This window comes from Oncorhynchus keta, chromosome 19 (assembly GCF_023373465.1).
Source record: "Oncorhynchus keta strain PuntledgeMale-10-30-2019 chromosome 19, Oket_V2, whole genome shotgun sequence".
In the NCBI taxonomy this organism is placed as follows: domain Eukaryota; kingdom Metazoa; phylum Chordata; class Actinopteri; order Salmoniformes; family Salmonidae; genus Oncorhynchus; species Oncorhynchus keta.
The window spans coordinates 18,326,991-18,342,926 of NC_068439.1; the positions used below are offsets into that span (position 1 = coordinate 18,326,991).

Consider the following 15,936-nt stretch of genomic DNA (forward strand, 5'->3'; position numbering starts at 1 on the left):
GAGACCTGTGTCGCTGCCCTATGTGCCACCAAAGTGAGTGAGTGAATGGGTGATGAGGAGGTTAGATAAGTAAGTGAACAGTTAGTTCTCCTCACCACAGCAACCCAGCCCAGCGCTGGGATGCTCTCGCTGACAGCTGATAGGTGGTTGAATTGGCTACTGCCACGGTTACGCTCCCGGAAGTTCTGAATCTCGTGGATCTTCTCTGAGATGGGCTTTAGCAGGTCAGCCAGCTCCATCTGGGAGAGAGATACAGGGGGGGAGATGGAGGAAAGAAATGCTTGTCAACAAAAACTGAACAATATCACAGGTGGTGTCTTTTATATATACGTAACTGACAATATAAAAACAGCATTTATCAATGACTGTTAAAACTCAACACCCATAAATTCCTCTGTAATAATGCTCTTGGCAGCTCACATATTCAATAGTCTGAGAGCACCACTCTCAATGGTCCAGTTACTCCAGTTCTGCTACCTTGGTTATAACGGATTGCCTTGCCCACAAGCAACCTGCCATGCAAGCCAGCTGGATGTAAATGACAGTTTAGAACTGGGCTACTGGGACTTTATTAGAAGGACCCTATTTTCAAAAGGAACTTCCAGATCCCTTCTTGCTTCCATCCTTCTTTCCCGCTTTCATCCCTCCCCTCCCAGCATTCCTCTGTTCATTAGGAGATCCCTCTGGCCTTGTAAGGCACTGGGGAAAGGAATGCATTGTTTCCCTAGTAATACTGCTGTACAGTTCTCTTATTTTGACCTGTATCTAAACTGATGTTGCTATGACAATTTAACTAAATATTCCCTGCCTTGTCGATATGCTGTGGGAAAGATAAACAAGTATAATCATTTCTGTTTCTTTATTTAGCTTTATTTTTGAGAAATGATGTGATTATTCTTGTGTTGCTAAGGCAACCAATTGAATTGCATTATGGGTATACATAGATACATTTGCTCTTACAAAAATGTATTTTGATTGAACATGCTTTAAGGTTTTGATATGTTGTCACAATAAACACATAATAAAGTACATAATCCAGTGTGTATGAGGTCATCCAATCAGTGGGTTAACTACTAAAAGACAGCCCCTCCTAAGGAACGTTGACAGGCGTGGAGAGGATGAAATAATCCTCCTTTCCACCGCATCCTTTAATAAGACTGTTCAATGGGATCTGGAGAGACTGAGAGTAAAAAGTCAGTCGACTTTCGTATGAAAGGACTGTCTATCTCGTGTGTCAGAGGGAGAGGCAAAGAGAGAGAACCCTTTTTTGAACAAATTCTTGCCCAAATCAGACGCACATGATTTTCATAACCTGAAATAGACAGTCCTTTCATAGGTAGGACCAACGTCGACTGACTTTTTAGTTTCACTATCTACAGATCCCATGGAAAAGAACTTGCTAAAGGATTCTAAAAAGAAAACCACTTCTACATGAAATGTGATGATAAGGCTCAGGAAGTTTTCCAATACATCTGTGATGATGATAAAGCCCAGGCGGTCAACAGAGCTGGGTCAAATCATGTGGTCAGGAAAACCTCCCGGGCCTTGTGATGATTCGTCTGTCAGTTGTACATATCTCTGAGGCTAGAGATCTCTCTCCCTTGTCTGGCCCAACGCTTCTACCTGACAGGCTACCTAAAGAGTACGATCAAGCTATTTGATCTGTATCATATCAGCGTACAATATCTGATACCATGGCTTGGCATCCCATATGCTGACATTCACAGACATGCCAGGCTCTGCACTATAATGCAAACATGATATCAACGTTCCCAGTGAAAGTAATAAAGAAAAAAATGATGTTGGGATTTTACAGGGTAAAGCCTGGCAGCAGAGCAGAGGGCTGGCGAGGCAAGACAGCTGTACTGTGGGATAAACACCCATATGAAAAAATATTATAGTATACTATGATGTAAATACTGTACTATTACTATATTTACATACTATAGTATTCACTGTAGTGTTTTTGTGGACATGATTGTAGTATACTGTATTAAAGTTGACTATAGTATAAATACTGTAATATTACTGTTTTATATACTATAGTAGTTACTGTGGTACTTTTTTGTTTTATTATCTTTGACATAGAAGTGGGGCTTCCTCCTTGAGGAAACCTACTGGGCAAATACTAAGACCAAATTGTCCATAACCTGTAGGTAGGTAGGACTGGAGTCTGAACACAATATATGGTCAATACTTGGCATGTTGGTTTCTCACTCATGGGTGGCACAAATAGAGGGGAATGTGTTAACCTCATTTAACCTTTATTTAACTAGGCAAGTCAGTTAAGAACAAACTCTTATTTACAATGTGACGGCCTACCCCGGGCCAAACCCGGATGACGCTGGGCCAATTGTGCGCTGCCCTATGGGACTCCCAATCATGGCCGGATGTGATACAGCCTGGAATCGAACCAGGGACTGTAGTGACGCCTCTTGCACTGAGATGCAGTGCCTAAGAACCCTGCGCCATTCAGGAGCAATGGGTGGAGTATATGCAAATTAAATACTGTACTATTACTATAGTAAAAACTGTAGTATATACTCTACTAATTACTGTAGTGTTTTTGCAGACATTATTGTAGTATTTACTAGTGTTTTTTGCAAGATAATACTGTACTATTTAATATATGTAGTATTCTACAGTATACTACAAAATGTTATAGTAAGGACAACACATGATCAAGGGATAGTACAGTGTGCAGTATAGTATTCTACAGTATACCACAAAATGTTATAGTAAGGACAACACATGATCAAGGGATAGTACAGTGTGCAGTATAGTATTCTACAGTATACTACAAAATGTTATATAGTAAGGACAACACATGATCAAGGGATAGTACAGTGTGTAGTATAGTATTCTACAGTATGCTACAAAATGTTATAGTAAGGACAACACATGATCAAGGGATAGTACAGTGTGCAGTATAGTATTCTACAGTATACCACAAAATGTTATAGTAAGGACAACACATGATCAAGGGATAGTACAGTGTGCAGTATAGTATTCTACAGTATACTACAAAATGTTATATAGTAAGGACAACACATGATCAAGGGATAGTACAGTGTGTAGTATAGTATTCTACAGTATGCTACAAAATTCTGTAGTAAGTACTACACGTGATCGAGGGATACTAGAGTGTAGTATAGTTTTCTATAGTATCCTGCTGTTTACTACACTGTAGTTTTTTTTATGTGGGCACACACACGCACACGCACACACACACACACACACAGACAGAGTGATAGGCCGTGACGGGGTCAGGTGAACCCAGCTTCAAACACACACACCCACCCATACACGGAGCGGCTCAAATATAGAACATGCCCATAAAAAGCCACGGAGCACAACCCCGGGCCAGTGCCGTGGAGAGAAAAACCAGAGGTTTTACCAGCAGCTCTGGGGTCCCTATGGGAGAGCTGTACAGGGTCACAATCTCTTTTCCACCAGAGGCAATGATTTAGGTTTATATAAAACTATGTAAATGTGAAAATGTGTCCATACAGTCAGTATCTGTGTGGTTTTGTAGTAGATTTCTCTGGGGTATATTGATTGACAACAATATATTTTTGGGGGGGCTAAATCAATGCCTCTCCAATTTGAGGATTGTCAGTTCTGCCAATGCCATTGTGGATCGTCACCCAAATTCTCAGAGAACAGCGACAAGAGTCTCTCTACAGCAGGGATTCCCAATCTCGGTCCTGGGGACAGCTGATTCAAATAATCATCAAGCTTTGTAGTTCTCGGGCAAAAAAAATAAACGTGCACCCCTTGGGGTCCCCAGGACCAAGTTTGAGAAACACTGCACTACAGGCTCTCTACAGGTTACAGGCTCTCTACAGGCTCTTCACAGTCTCCATACAGGCTACAGGCTCTTCACAGTCTCCATACAGGCTACAGGCTCCCCACAGTCTCCATACAGGCTACAGGCTCTTCACAGTCTCCATACAGGCTACAGGCTCTCTACAGTCTCCATACAGGTTACATGCTCTCTACTGGCTCTCTACAGGCTCTCTACAGGCTCTCTACAGGCTACAGGCTCTCTACAGGCTACAGGCTCTCTTAACAGACTACAGGCTACAGACTCTCTACGGGTTCTCTACAGGCTACAGGCTCTCTACAGGCTCTCTACAGGCTGCTGACTCTCTATAGGCTACAGGCTCTCTACAGGCTACAGGCTCTCTACAGGCTGCCGTCTCTCTATAGGCTACAGGCTCTATACAGGCTGCCGTCTCTCTGTAGGCTACAGGCTCTCTACAGGCTCTCTACAGGCTGCCGTATCTCTATAGGCTACAGGCTGTCTACAGGCTGCCGTCTCTCTATAGGCTACAGGCTACAGGCTGCCGTATCTCTATAGGCCTCAGGCTCTCTACAGGCTGCCGTATCTCTATAGGCTACAGGCTCTCTACAGGCTCTCTATAGGCTACAGGCTCTCTACAGGCTCTCTACAGGCTGCCGACTCTCTATAGGCTACAGGCTCTCTACAGGCTCTCTACAGGCTGCCGTATCTCTATAGGCTACAGGCTCTCTACAGGCTGCCGTATCTCTATAGGCTACAGGCTCTCTACAGGCTGCCGTATCTCTACAGGCTCTCTACAGGCTGCCGTATCTCTATAGGCTACAGGCTCTCTACAGGCTGCCGTCTCTCTATAGGCTACAGGCTCTCTACAGGCTGCCGTATCTCTATAGGCTACAGGCTCTCTACAGGCTCTCTACAGGCTGCCGTCTCTCTATAGGCTACAGGCTCTCTACAGGCTGCCGTCTCTCTATAGGCTACAGGCTCTCTACAGGCTGCCGACTCTCTATAGGCTACAGGCTCTCTACAGGCTGCCGTATCTCTATAGGCTACAGGCTCTCTACAGGCTGCCGACTCTCTATAGGCTACAGGCTCTCTACAGGCTGCCGTATCTCTATAGGCTCTCTACAGGCTGCCGACTCTCTATAGGCTACAGGCTCTCTACAGGCTCTCTACAGGCTCTCTACAGGCTGCAGGCTCTCTGTAGGCTACAGGCTCTCTACAGGCTCTCTACAGGCTACAGGCTCTCTACAGGCTCTCTACAGGCTACAGGCTCTCTACAGGCTCTCTACAGGCTACAGGCTCTCTACAGGCTCTCTACAGGCTACAGGCTCTCTACAGGCTCTCTACAGGCTCTCTACAGGCTGCCGACTCTCTATAGGCTACAGGCTCTCTATAGGCTACAGGCTCTCTACAGGCTGCCGTATCTCTATAGGCTACAGGCTCTCTACAGGCTGCCGTATCTCTATAGGCTACAGGCTCTCTACAGGCTGCCGTATCTCTATAGGCTACAGGCTCTCTACAGGCTGCCGTATCTCTATAGGCTACAGGCTCTCTACAGGCTGCCGACTCTCTATAGGCTACAGGCTCTCTACAGGCTGCCGTATCTCTATAGGCTACAGGCTCTCTACAGGCTGCCGTATCTCTATAGGCTACAGGCTCTCTACAGGCTGCCGACTCTCTATAGGCTACAGGCTCTCTACAGGCTGCCGTATCTCTATAGGCTACAGGCTCTCTACAGGCTGCCGTATCTCTATAGGCTACAGGACTCTCTACGGGTTCTCTACAGGCTACAGGCTCTCCGTCTCTCTACAGGCTACAGGCTCTCTACAGGCTGCCTCTCTATAGGCTACAGGCTCTCTACAGGCTACAGGCTCTCTACAGGCTACAGGCTCTCTACAGGCTGCCGTATCTCTATAGGCTACAGGCTCTCTACAGGCTGCCGTATCTCTATAGGCTACAGGCTCTCTACAGGCTGCCGTATCTCTATAGGCTACAGGCTCTCTACAGGCTGCCGACTCTCTATAGGCTACAGGCTCTCTACAGGCTCTCTACAGGCTGCCGTCTCTCTATAGGCTACAGGCTCTCTACAGGCTGCCGTCTCTATAGGCTACAGGCTCTCTATAGGCTACAGGCTCTCTACAGGCTGCCGTCTCTCTATAGGCTACAGGCTCTCTACAGGCTGCCGTCTCTCTATAGGCTACAGGCTCTCTACAGGCTGCCGTATCTCTATAGGCTACAGGCTCTCTACAGGCTGCCGTATCTCTATAGGCTACAGGCTCTCTACAGGCGCTCTACAGGCTCTCTGTAGGCTACAGGCTCTCTACAGGCTCTCTACAGGCTCTCTACAGGCTGCCGTCTCTCTAGAGGCTACAGGCGCTCTACAGGCGCTCTACAGGCTCTCTGTAGGCTACAGGCTCTCTACAGGCTCTCTACAGGCTGCTGACTCTCTATAGGCTACAGGCTCTCTACAGGCTGCCGTATCTCTATAGGCTACAGGCTCTCTACAGGCTGCCGTCTCTCTATAGGCTACAGGCTCTCTACAGGCTGCCGTATCTCTATAGGCTACAGGCTCTCTACAGGCTGCCGTCTCTCTAGGCTACAGGCTCTCTACAGGCTCTCTACAGGCTGCTGACTCTCTATAGGCTACAGGCTCTCTACAGGCTGCCGTCTCTCTGTAGGCTACAGGCTCTCTACAGGCTCTCTACAGGCTGCTGACTCTCTATAGGCTACAGGCTCTCTACAGGCTGCCGTCTCTCTATAGGCTACAGGCTCTCTACAGGCTCTCTATCTAGGCTACAGGCTACAGGCTCTCTACAGGCTGCCGTCTCTCTATAGGCTACAGGCTCTCTACAGGCTGCCGTATCTCTATAGGCTACAGGCTCTCTACAGGCTGCCGTCTCTCTATAGGCTACAGGCTCTCTACAGGCTGCCGTATCTCTAGGCTACAGGCTCTCTACAGGCTGCCGTATCTCTATAGGCTACAGGCTCTCTACAGGCTGCCGTATCTCTATAGGCTACAGGCTCTCTACAGGCTGCCGTATCTCTATAGGCTACAGGCTCTACAGGCTGCCGTATCTCTATAGGCTACAGGCTCTCTACAGGCTGCCGTATCTCTATAGGCTACAGGCTCTCTACAGGCTCCGGCTCTCTACAGGCTACAGGCTCTCTACAGGCTCTCTCTATAGGCTACAGGCTCTCTACAGGCTGCCGTATCTCTATAGGCTACAGGCTCTCTACAGGCTGCCGTACTCTCTATAGGCTACAGGCTCTCTACAGGCTGCCGTATCTCTATAGGCTACAGGCTCTCTACAGGCTGCCGTATCTCTATAGGCTACAGGCTCTCTACAGGCTGCCGTATCTCTATAGGCTACAGGCTCTCTACAGGCTGCCGTATCTCTATAGGCTACAGGCTCTCTACAGGCTGCCGTCTCTCTATAGGCTACAGGCTCTCTACAGGCTACAGGCTCTCTATAGGCTACAGGCTCTCTACAGGCTGCCGACTCTCTATAGGCTACAGGCTCTCTACAGGCTGCCGTCTCTCTATAGGCTACAGGCTCTCTACAGGCTGCCGTCTCTCTATAGGCTACAGGCTCTCTACAGGCTACAGGCTGCCGTATCTCTATAGGCTACAGGCTCTCTACAGGCTGCCGTCTCTCTATAGGCTACAGGCTCTCTACAGGCTGCCGTCTCTCTATAGGCTACAGGCTCTCTACAGGCTGCCGACTCTCTATAGGCTACAGGCTCTCTACAGGCTGCCGTCTCTCTATAGGCTACAGGCTCTCTACAGGCTGCCGACTCTCTATAGGCTACAGGCTCTCTACAGGCTGCCGACTCTCTATAGGCTACAGGCTCTCTACAGGCTGCTCTCTATAGGCTACAGGCTCTCTACAGGCTCTCTACAGGCTCTCTACAGGCTCTCTACAGGCTGCCGACTCTCTGTAGGCTGCAGGCTCTCTACAGGCTACAGGCTCTCTACAGGCTACAGGCTCTCTACAGGCTCTCTACAGGCTACAGGCTCTCTACAGGCTCTCTACAGGCTGCCGACTCTCTATAGGCTACAGGCTCTCTACAGGCTACAGGCTCTCTATAGGCTACAGGCTCTCTATAGGCTACAGGCTCTCTACAGGCTGCCGTACTCTCTATAGGCTACAGGCTCTCTACAGGCTGCCGTATCTCTATAGGCTACAGGCTCTCTACAGGCTGCCGTATCTCTATAGGCTACAGGCTCTCTACAGGCTGCCGTATCTCTATAGGCTACAGGCTCTCTACAGGCTGCCGTATCTCTATAGGCTACAGGCTCTCTACAGGCTGCCGTATCTCTATAGGCTACAGGCTCTCTACAGGCTGCCGTATCTCTATAGGCTACAGGCTCTCTACAGGCTGCCGTATCTCTATAGGCTACAGGCTCTCTACAGGCTGCCGTATCTCTATAGGCTACAGGCTCTCTACAGGCTGCCGTCTCTCTATAGGCTACAGGCTCTCTACAGGCTGCCGTCTCTCTATAGGCTACAGGCTCTCTACAGGCTGCCGTATCTCTATAGGCTACAGGCTCTCTACAGGCTGCCGTATCTCTATAGGCTACAGGCTCTCTACAGGCTGCCGTCTCTCTATAGGCTACAGGCTCTCTACAGGCTGCCGTATCTCTATAGGCTACAGGCTCTCTACAGGCTGCCGGCTCTCTATAGGCTACAGGCTCTCTACAGGCTGCCGTCTCTCTATAGGCTACAGGCTCTCTACAGGCTGCCGTCTCTCTATAGGCTACAGGCTCTCTACAGGCTACAGGCTCTCTATAGGCTACAGGCTCTCTACAGGCTGCCGGCTCTCTATAGGCTACAGGCTCTCTACAGGCTGCCGTCTCTCTATAGGCTACAGGCTCTCTACAGGCTGCCGTATCTCTATAGGCTACAGGCTCTCTACAGGCTGCCGTCTCTCTATAGGCTACAGGCTCTCTACAGGCTGCCGTCTCTCTATAGGCTACAGGCTCTCTACAGGCTGCCGTCTCTCTATAGGCTACAGGCTCTCTACAGGCTGCCAGGCTACAGGCTCTCTATAGGCTACAGGCTCTCTACAGGCTACAGGCTCTCTATAGGCTACAGGCTCTCTATAGGCTACAGGCTCTCTATAGGCTACAGGCTCTCTATAGGCTACAGGCTCTCTATAGGCTACAGGCTCTCTATAGGCTGCCGACTCTCTATAGGCTACAGGCTCTCTACAGGCTGCCGACTCTCTATAGGCTACAGGCTCTCTACAGGCTGCCGTATCTCTATAGGCTACAGGCTCTCTATAGGCTACAGGCTCTCTATAGGCTACAGGCTCTCTATAGGCTACAGGCTCTCTACAGGCTGCCGTCTCTCTATAGGCTACAGGCTCTCTACAGGCTGCAGGCTCTCTATAGGCTACAGGCTCTCTACAGGCTGCCGACTCTCTATAGGCTACAGGCTCTCTATAGGCTACAGGCTCTCTATAGGCTACAGGCTCTCTATAGGCTACAGGCTCTCTATAGGCTACAGGCTCTCTATAGGCTACAGGCTCTCTACAGGCTACAGGCTCTCTACAGGCTACAGGCTCTCTACAGGCTGCTCTCTATAGGCTACAGGCTCTCTATAGGCTACAGGCTCTCTATAGGCTACAGGCTCTCTATAGGCTGCAGGCTCTCTATAGGCTACAGGCTCTCTACAGGCTCTCTATAGGCTACAGGCTCTCTATAGGCTACAGGCTCTCTATAGGCTACAGGCTCTCTACAGGCTCTCTACAGGCTCTCTACAGGCTGCCGACTCTCTATAGGCTACAGGCTCTCTACAGGCTGCTGACTCTCTATAGGCTACAGGCTCTCTTAATAGGCTACAGGCTCTCTTAATAGGCTACAGGCTCTCTTAATAGGCTACAGGCTCTCTTAATAGGCTACAGGCTCTCTACAGGCTACAGGCTCTCTTACAGGCTACAGGCTCTCTTAACAGGCTACAGGCTCTCTTAATGGGCTACAGGCTCTCTACAGGCTACAGGCTCTCTACAGGCTACAGGCTCTCTACAGGCTACAGGCTCTCTACAATCTCTCTCTAGTCTCTCTAGTCTCTCTACAGGCTCTCCATAGGCTACAGTCTCTACAGTCTCTCTACAGGCTACAAGCGCTCTACGGTCTCTCTACAGGCCCAGTACTGGCTCTCTACAGTCTCTCTTAACAGGCTACAGGCTCTCTTAACAGGCTCTCTACAGGCTACAGGATCTCTTCACAGGCTACAGGCTCTCTACAGGTTCTCTACAGCTTGCAGACTCTCTACCGGCTCCACACTCTCTACAGGCTCCACACTCTCTACAGGCTCCACACTCTCTACAGGCTCCACACTCTCTACAGGCTCCACACTCTCTACAGGCTCCACACTCTCTACCGGCTCCACACTCTCTACAGGCTCCACACTCTCTACAGGCTCCACACTCTCTACAGGCTCCACACTCTCTACAGGCTCTCTGCTGGTAAAGATACAGGAAGGTCTCCTCACTAGTTCACGTCCACATTGATTTCCTGTTTTTTTGTAATGATATTTACACACTACGAGGTCGAAATAACACTCTGAAATTGTAAAAATGATGCTAATGCACTTTTAGTGTAAGAGGTGGTGGGATGGAGTTTTTAGCCCACAGCATGACATCACGATCTGATTATTCTGATCAATCCTCTTTTATTTGCATATGTATCCTCCTACTATGAAGTGGTAAGCGAGGTAGGCTCTAGTCAGTATAGACGAGCCTATCCGCCAATCAGAGCTGTGTATGTATATATATAAACATTTGTATCAACACGCCCATACGATCAGACTGAGCATTTCAATGGCAAAGGCAGCTAAGGGAAATTAATTATTTAAAACATATTCAGCTTTTTTAAATGAAATAAACTCAGTGATTTATTAGACATACAGTGATGATTGAAACATTTAGACTGCATGGGAACTTTAAGCAAACAGTCAATGCAGCCACCACCCACCACCGTCCTCGCGTCTCCTCTCTTATTCCCTTCCTCTCTGTCCCCTCCCTCCGCTTAAACCCTTCCTCCTTGTTTGTGTATCAGACAATTGGTGAATTCTTTCTCACTGCCTCTTGACCAATGACCTGCGAGATATGAGTTAATCACTTCCTGTTCAGCTTGGGGCTCTGCCCCCCCATCCCCCTCCTCCTGGTTCAATACAAACAAACAGCCAATGCGATGATATCACGTTAACCCCCCCTTCCTCTCCGTACTCCCTCCCTTTCCCCCCTCAATTCCCCATATGTGAATGTGTTGTATTAGTGTTCTTTTTTTAAGGGGGTTAATCCCTATGTGAACAGAGCTCCGGGGCACCGCATGGCTACCCACTGGCCCAGCAGCACTGGGAAACACAGAGAGGCCTGGAAAAGGCTGCTGCTGGAACACTGGAATGGGTGGTACTGAAATTAGCGATACTGAACTGGGTGGTACTGAAATGAGCAATACTGAACTGGGTGGTACTGAAATGAGCAATACTGAACAGGGTGGTACTGAAATGAGCCATACTGAACTGGGTGGTACTGAAATGAGCAATACTGAACAGGGTGGTACTGAAATGAGCCATACTGAACTGGGTGGTACTGAAATGAGCCATACTGAACTGGGTGGTACTGAACTGGGAACTGGGTGGTACTGAAATGAGCAATACTGAACAGGGTGGTACTGAAATGAGCCATACTGAACTGGGTGGTACTGAAATGAGCAATACTGAACTGGGTGGTACTGAAATGAGCAATACTGAACTGGGTGGTACTGAAATGAGCCATACTGAACAGGGTGGTACTGAAATGAGCAATACTGAACAGGGTGGTACTGAAATGAGCCATACTGAACTGGGTGGTACTGAAATGAGCAATACTGAACTGGGTGGTACTGAAATGAGCAATACTGAACTGGGTGGTACTGAAATGAGCAATACTGAACAGGGTGGTACTGAAATGAGCCATACTGAACTGGGTGGTACTGAAATGAGCAATACTGAACTGGGTGGTACTGAAATGAGCAATACTGAACAGGGTGACACTGAAATGAGCCATACTGAACTGGGTGGTACTGAAATGAGCAATACTGAACAGGGTGGTACTGAAATGAGCCATACTGAACTGGGTGGTACTGAAATTAGCAATACTGAACAGGGTGGTACTGAAATGAGCCATACTGAACTGGGTGGTACTGAAATGAGCGATACTGAACTGGGTGGTACTGAAATGAGCCATACTGAACTGGGTGGTACTGAAATGAGCCATACTGAACTGGGTGGTACTGAAATGAGCCATACTGAACTGGCCGACACTGAAATGAGCCATACTGAACAGGGTGGTACTGAAATGAGCCATACTGAACTGGGTGGTACTGAAATGAGCCATACTGAACAGGGTGGTACTGAAATGAGCCATACTGAACTGGGTGGTACTGAAATGAGCCATACTGAACTGGGTGGTACTGAAATGAGCCTGGGTGGTACTGAAATACTGACACTGAAAACATACTGAACAGGGTGGTACTGAAATGAGCCATACTGAACTGGGTGGTACTGAAATGAGCAATACTGAACAGGGTGGTACTGAAATGAGCAATACTGAACAGGGTGGTACTGAAATGAGCCATACTGAACTGGGTGGTACTGAAATGAGCCATACTGAACTGGGTGGTACTGAAATGAGCCATACTGAACTGGGTGGTACTGAAATGAGCCATACTGAACTGGGTGGTACTGAAATGAGCAATACTGAACTGGGTGGTACTGAAATGAGCCATACTGAACTGGCCGACACTGAAATGAGCCATACTGAACAGGGTGGTACTGAAATAAGCCATACTGAACTGGGTGGTACTGAAATGAGCAATACTGAACTGGGTGGTACTGAAATGAGCAATACTGAACTGGGTGGTACTGAAATGAGCAATACTGAACTGGGTGGTACTGAAATGAGCAATACTGAACTGGGTGGTACTGAAATGAGCAATACTGAACTGGCCTACACTGAAATGAGCAATACTGAACAGGCCAACACTGAAATGAGCCATACTGAACTGGCCGACACTGAAATGAGCAATACTGAACTGGCCGACACTGAAATGAGCAATACTGAACTGGCCGACACTGAATTGAGCGATACTGGGTCACTGTAATGGGCGACACTGGCTGCATTACAGTAGATAACAGTAGATAAGTAAGTGCACATTGGATAACTGTGTTGAAGTGCAGTGCAGTTGGCCAACAGTCCTGAACCATACACATTTGTTTACTTGCTTTGGGTATCTGCATTCAGGACAGTTCTCCAAGCCATTACACATATCATCCTTACCGGAGCGGGCTCCTGGTGTGTGGTGGCCATTTTGAGGAAGCTTCTCTGAAGCTGCAAAGCGTTGTTCACCATCTCCGCCTGTCAATCACAGAGGTTAAAATGTGAAATCTGAGATTATTATAAGCCACACTCTGCACTGCATCATGCTGGTAACAATGCATTAGTCAGGTCCCACAAGGCATGTCCCATGTTTGGGAAAACCTCCAGAGGTACTCTGGTTTTGCCATAAAAGGAGCTTTCCTAACTTAAAAAAACACCTCTAACCCACACACCCCTCCTCCTCATTTCACTGTGATGGGAGAAAGAGATTAAGTGAATGTTGTTTTAGGAAAGAAAAGACCCATGAAGGAATATCCTCCCCCATCCCCCGTCCCATTTCACCACATATTAAGGCTATTTCACTGTTGTTCTGCTTTTCCACATATTAAAGTCCTCACTTATTTAATTCCCATTTGAAATCATGTCTCCCTTGAGAAAGGGATTTCTGCAATTGGACTTGCTGCCAGTGCCTGGTATGAATCAAGGTTAAAATGTTGACTTTATTTTGGGAGTCTGAAGAGAAATCATCAAAGTGGTTGCCAACATAATTACTAGCCACAAACTACACCTCATCTCCCTTTGGAAAAACCGGCCTGACATCTTTGTGGAAAAGGTCCTTGTGTCGCATTTTAAATATTAGAATGTAGGGTTAAAGTTCAAACACACTCCCGCCATTGGCTTTGTAGGGGACAGGAAACAAACTGTAATTTAAAGCACTCCTACTCCTCCCATCTATCTAGAGTGGTTTTGTGTAGAGAGCCGGAGTGGTTTTCCCTGGCCAAGCCCTGGACCCCACACAGTCAGAGGTTCCCAGAGCCAACTTCTTTGAGAGATAAAACAAGGAGAATCTACCATATCTCTGTCCCAAATGGAACCCAATTCCTTACAGGCTTCCATATTGGATGCATATCTCCATATAATACTAGTCCCATTGACAGAAAGCAGGCAGGGGAGTGAAGTGGTCACTAAGTGCTCCTCTCAACATCCCTCCAGCCCTACTGTCACTGGTAGAGAAAATCTCACTGTGTTAAAGATTCATTTTAAATGTGGTTGCGATTTGGCTTGGTGACAACAGTTGCATATACAGTATCATTACATCAAGTTACACACCAAGTTTAGCTCAATGGAAGTAGTAGAGAAAACAGAGTAGTCCAGCAGGACAGAGTAGTATAGCAGGACAGAGTAGTATAGCAGGACAGAGTAGTATAGCAGGACAGAGTAGTATAGCAGGACAGAGTAGTCCAGCAGGACAGAGTAGTATAGCAGGACAGAGTAGTCCAGCAGGACAGAGTAGTATAGCAGGACAGAGTAGTATAGCAGGACAGAGTAGTATAGCAGGACAGAGTAGTATAGCAGGACAGAGTAGTATAGCAGGACAGTGTAGTATAGCAGGACAGTGTAGTATAGCAGGACAGAGTAGTATAGCAGGACAGAGTAGTATAGCAGGACAGAGTAGTCCAGCAGGACAGAGTAGTCCAGCAGGACAGAGTAGTATAGCAGGACAGTGTAGTATAGCAGGACAGTGTAGTATAGCAGGACAGTGTAGTATAGCAGGACAGAGTAGTATAGCAGGACAGTGTAGTATAGCAGGACAGAGTAGTATAGCAGGACAGAGTAGTATAGCAGGACAGAGTAGTCCAGCAGGACAGAGTAGTATAGCAGGACAGAGTAGTATAGCAGGACAGAGTAGTATAGCAGGACAGTGTAGTATAGCAGGACAGAGTAGTATAGCAGGACAGTGTAGTATAGCAGGACAGAGTAGTATAGCAGGACAGAGTAGTATAGAAGGACAGAGTAGTATAGCAGGACAGAGTAGTAGTGTAGTACAGCAGGACAGAGTAGTCCAGCAGGACAGTGTAGTATAGCAGGACAGAGTAGTATAGCAGGACAGTGTAGTATAGCAGGACAGTCCAGCAGGACAGAGTAGTATAGCAGGACAGTGTAGTATAGCAGGACAGAGTAGTATAGCAGGACAGAGTAGTATAGCAGGACAGTGTAGTATAGTATAGCAGGACAGAGTAGTCCAGCAGGACAGAGTAGTCCAGCAGGACAGAGTAGTATAGCAGGACAGAGTAGTATAGCAGGACAGAGTAGTCCAGCAGGACAGAGTAGTATAGCAGGACAGAGTAGTATAGCAGGACAGAGTAGTATAGCAGGACAGAGTAGTATAGCAGGACAGAGTAGTCCAGCAGGACAGTAGTAGTATCCAGCAGGACAGAGTAGTATAGCAGGACAGAGTAGTATAGCAGGACAGAGTAGTATAGTCCAGCAGGACAGAGTAGTATAGCAGGACAGAGTAGTATAGCAGGACAGAGTAGTCCAGCAGGACAGAGTAGTATAGCAGGACAGAGTAGTCCAGCAGGACAGAGTAGTCCAGCAGGACAGAGTAGTCCAGCAGGACAGAGTAGTATAGCAGGACAGAGTAGTATAGCAGGACAGAGTAGTCCAGCAGGACAGAGTAGTCCAGCAGGACAGAGTAGTCCAGCAGGACAGAGTAGTCCAGCAGGACAGAGTAGTATAGCAGGACAGAGTAGTATAGCAGGACAGAGTAGTATAGCAGGACAGAGTAGTCCAGCAGGACAGAGTAGTCCAGCAGGACAGAGTAGTCCAGCAGGACAGAGTAGTATAGCAGGACAGAGTAGTCCAGCAGGACAGAGTAGTCCAGCAGGACAGAGTAGTCCAGCAGGACAGAGTAGTCCAGCAGGACAGAGTAGTATAGCAGGACAGAGTAGTATAGCAGGACAGAGTAGTATAGCAGGACAGAG

The 15,936-nt window shown here is 47.8% G+C and overlaps 1 protein-coding gene across 4 annotated transcripts in view; it reads right to left on the reverse strand.

Moving 5' to 3' along the window:
* Positions 1-15,936, reverse strand: part of cap2 (cyclase associated actin cytoskeleton regulatory protein 2) — a 42,241-nt gene that overhangs the window by 11,518 nt on the left and 14,787 nt on the right. For all 4 annotated transcript variants that reach the window (XM_035756241.2, XM_035756240.2, XM_035756242.2 and 1 more), the window contains exons 4-5: positions 13,133-13,210; positions 96-239 (exon numbers count right to left, since the gene is read on the reverse strand). In XM_035756241.2, the coding sequence (XP_035612134.1) occupies positions 96-239; positions 13,133-13,210 (222 nt within the window). The remainder of the gene's footprint in view (positions 1-95; positions 240-13,132; positions 13,211-15,936) is intronic.